Genomic DNA, 3,830 nt, shown 5'->3' on the forward strand with positions numbered 1-3,830 from the left:
ATTGAAAATTAAAAAAATAAATAATAAAAGTATTATTTTATAAATATTAAGATAAAGATTAATAAAAAATTTAAAAAAATAAATTTTAATTCCTTTAAATTCGCTATTTCTCTAAGTTTAAGGTATATTGAATAATGAAAAAAGATTATTTAATTGAATTATAAAAGAATAAAACTTTTTTCATTTTTTAAATGTTTAGATAATTAATCATTTTTAAAACAATAATCAAACTAATTTCCTAAAAAATATATTCTCTTTAGTTATGTGATAATAATGAATATTTATCTCATTTTTTATTACATAAATAAAATCTAACATTTCTTATTTTTATTATAAAAAAATAGTTGCAAACTTATTTATACAAATTTTATTTTTAAACTAGTTAATAAAAGATTCAAAATTTCTTGCGTACAAAAGTTAATAATTAATAATTAGTTAATCTTGTCTTACAATCAATATTCGCATGATCGCATGACGCGTGATATACTTTATCGTTCCGATTTAAAAAAAAGATTGCATTTGTAACAAAGTTTGAACTTTAATCTTAGTTTCAATTTTCTAAATTAAATTTCTGTTAATTTGTTCAATTATATCCTAAAATTTAGCATATTATCCATTCTATATATAATATTTAAAATTACACGAAAATTAATATTAAACAATTTTATTAAATATATAAGAAGTGTATGTAAAAGTTTTTAAACACAAAAATTTTATAAAAAAAAATTATCGTTTAAAATTCAATTAGAAAAAAATTACTTTTTTGAACTCAAAAAAAGTCTTTTTTTTGTATATTATACTTTATTATTAATTGCTAGAACAGAATATTAATAACATAAAAATTAGGAAATTAAGTTTAATTATTAAATTAATTTATTATTATTAAATAGTTAAATTAAGTCAAATTATTAAGTTTCTATTCTATAATGTTTACATTGACTGTCCCAAATTTTTTTTCGTACAAAATTCTGTCAAAAGATGTCTGAAAATAATTTTTTTAAATATAATAAAACAAAATTCATAAATGTTTGATGAAGATAAAAGCATATATATTATTATAAATTCTATAGATATCTTAAAGCCTTTATAGATACATGCTTGATATTGTCAATGTACTACTGAATTTATTACACATTTAATTTCATATGCAATATTGTAATTTATACATTATTTCATGAAATGAATCTGAATTTAATTTCATAAAATTATCTAGCTGAGGTGAACCAATATTCAAAATTATATATAAGGCTTGTAAAAGATATTAATATATTTGACACTATTGAAAATTTTTCAATTTTATAAATCAAAAAAAAAAATTAGTACACAAAAATAAGACTTATTCATTAAATTATAAATTGAAATTCATATTAAAACGAAACGAGATTAGAATTTAATAAAAACTTTTCGTTTCCATCTAATGTAATAACTTTAATTGTTTAATAAATAAACTTTAACTAATATTTTTATATACCAATTCTTTTAGTTTATTTTGGTCTGTAAAATCCATCTAAAATTATTCTACTCTATATTAACACAAACTTTGTATCAAATTGATTGAATAAGATATTTAGTAAAATATTTTTTTCAAGTTTTCATATTTTTGATATAACTTTTGATGATATATTTATTAATTTATTTAATATAATTTATTAATATATATTTATTAATTTTTTGTTACACATTTTAGTTTTATTTTTACCTATCTAAAACTTAAAAACGTGTATGGAAAATAATTTAGAATACTTTGTATTTTGATGGTATAATAGATTTCTTATATACATATATATATATAGATAAATAGATAGAAATGTAGATAAATTGTGTAGTTTACGACTAAAAATTCTATAAATCTCTATAAGCATGAGATAATTCTTTATAAAAAAAGGAAGATAAGTATAGTATAGATTTTTTTGTTTTAATTTCCACGATAATGTAATAAAATACAGTCAAATGTCAAATGATATATATCTACTATACATATACTATATCTATTATATTTACATAATCTAAATAATATTTGCGATTTATTAAGTTCAAAAAAGTGCAAACACGATACTTTATCAAAAATAATTTATTGCATGAATTACATTAGAATTTTGAAATTTCTGTTATCGTTGCTATATGCTATGCTTGTCAAATTACATTCTCGTTAATATTTATGCTGTAACATTTTAAATATTCGAATGTGTAATTAACGTCTTATATTTGATGTGATTGATTCACATTTTCAAAATCTCTACTGTAAATTATAACTTTAATAAGAACACTATTTTCTTGTATTAAATGATACACTGAAATCTTCAGATGTAACTTTTGCATATTTATCGTATAAAAAATTCTAAAAAAATTTATTGATATACATTCAAATATCTATTTCTGAGTTGCAATTAAATAAAAATTAAATAAATTAAATAAATATTCAAAATAAACTTTTATTGCAAAAAAAGGCTAATATGATCTTACAAATAAAATTATAAAGGCTATATGATTTCACAAAAAAAAAATTGTAAAAATTTTGGAAACTCATATTTTATATTGAAACTTATTAATCTATTATTAATATACATATCGCTATACTTATATCGTCATGCAATCTAACTGTATATATATGCAACGAATTTTTAAATTCTTAATTCGATTTTCTTGGTAATTTTTGGTAAAATCTCGATAAGATTGGAACAAAAAAATTTTATTTCATATTTTTTTTTATTATTTTTAATGTAATGTTATATGTATGTAATATTGTATCTATAACATATATAATATTAATAATTATTAGTTATATATTATAATTATTATTATTTTTTATTTATTTTTTATCATTACTTTACTATATATTAATGTTGTTAATTTTATTAAAGATAAAATTTATATTTACATTATTATATTTTCTTCAAATTAAAAATTTTATTACTCATACCACTTATCCTTTAAGTACTCTGATAAATATACTTTAACGAATAAAATTTTCAAAATCAAACGAGCAAAATTGTTTAAATATAATAAATCAAATCCAATCTCCAAAATAACGATATTTTACATTTATCAAGCTAATGTTTAAATTTCTAATACTTTATCATTACTTAATCTAATTAATCATAAATCTTACGAAATACTTAACAATAAGATATTTAAGCAGCAGATGTTAATCCATTCTTATCGTAAAATTATAATTAATTTGATCGAATAACACCAGCAAAAAAATTGATTAAAAGATACTACCAAGTGAATTTAAATCTTTATCCAAACTTATTTAAAGACAATTTGTTAATTATTAGGTACGAGTGGAGAGTGCAGATGACCACGACAGAACGCGCGAATTTGTCTGGAAGAGATCATCTCACATTGCTCATTTAGTCTCAGAAAAATTATCATCCGCCACAAAATCGATGCTTCAACCACCACCTGTAGCAATTGCCGCTTAAATCTTCCTTCATATCGATCGATCTTAATGAACTATCTCGATAAAATTGCGTCTTCTTTTTTAACAGTCTTAGATAGTTGTATAATGAATGAAATCGGGTAACTCACGTTTAATAGGATAAAATAACACGAAACAAACTTAGAAGCAAATTTTTGTGACTTTTAATAACGAACAAAAGTTGTTATTATATATAATTTATATTAAATTGTTAAAATTTGATTGAAATTTTTCGAGATCATTTTATAAATTTTTGTATAGTAATTTATAATTTGTAGTTTTTGTTTTTAGTAAATTATGTTTCTATGTATATATTATAAAAATATATATTATAAATATAATATATATATATTATATATTATGTATATTTTTTATATTATATTATATATATATTTTTATAATATAATAT

General features: G+C 18.7%; 1 protein-coding gene across 1 annotated transcript in view; it reads left to right on the plus strand.

Annotated features, from left to right (window-relative positions):
• Positions 1 to 3,470, plus strand: part of LOC102675199 (MATH and LRR domain-containing protein PFE0570w-like) — a 36,123-nt gene extending 32,653 nt beyond the window's left edge. The window contains exon 8 of the mRNA XM_006624714.2: positions 3,279 to 3,470. Coding sequence (XP_006624777.2) covers positions 3,279 to 3,425 — 147 coding nt within the window. The 3' untranslated portion in view covers positions 3,426 to 3,470. The remainder of the gene's footprint in view (positions 1 to 3,278) is intronic.
• The last annotated feature ends 360 nt before the right edge of the window (positions 3,471 to 3,830 follow it).

The sequence above is a fragment of the Apis dorsata genome, unplaced genomic scaffold, assembly GCF_000469605.1.
Source record: "Apis dorsata unplaced genomic scaffold, Apis dorsata 1.3 scaffold_1100, whole genome shotgun sequence".
Taxonomy (NCBI): domain Eukaryota; kingdom Metazoa; phylum Arthropoda; class Insecta; order Hymenoptera; family Apidae; genus Apis; species Apis dorsata.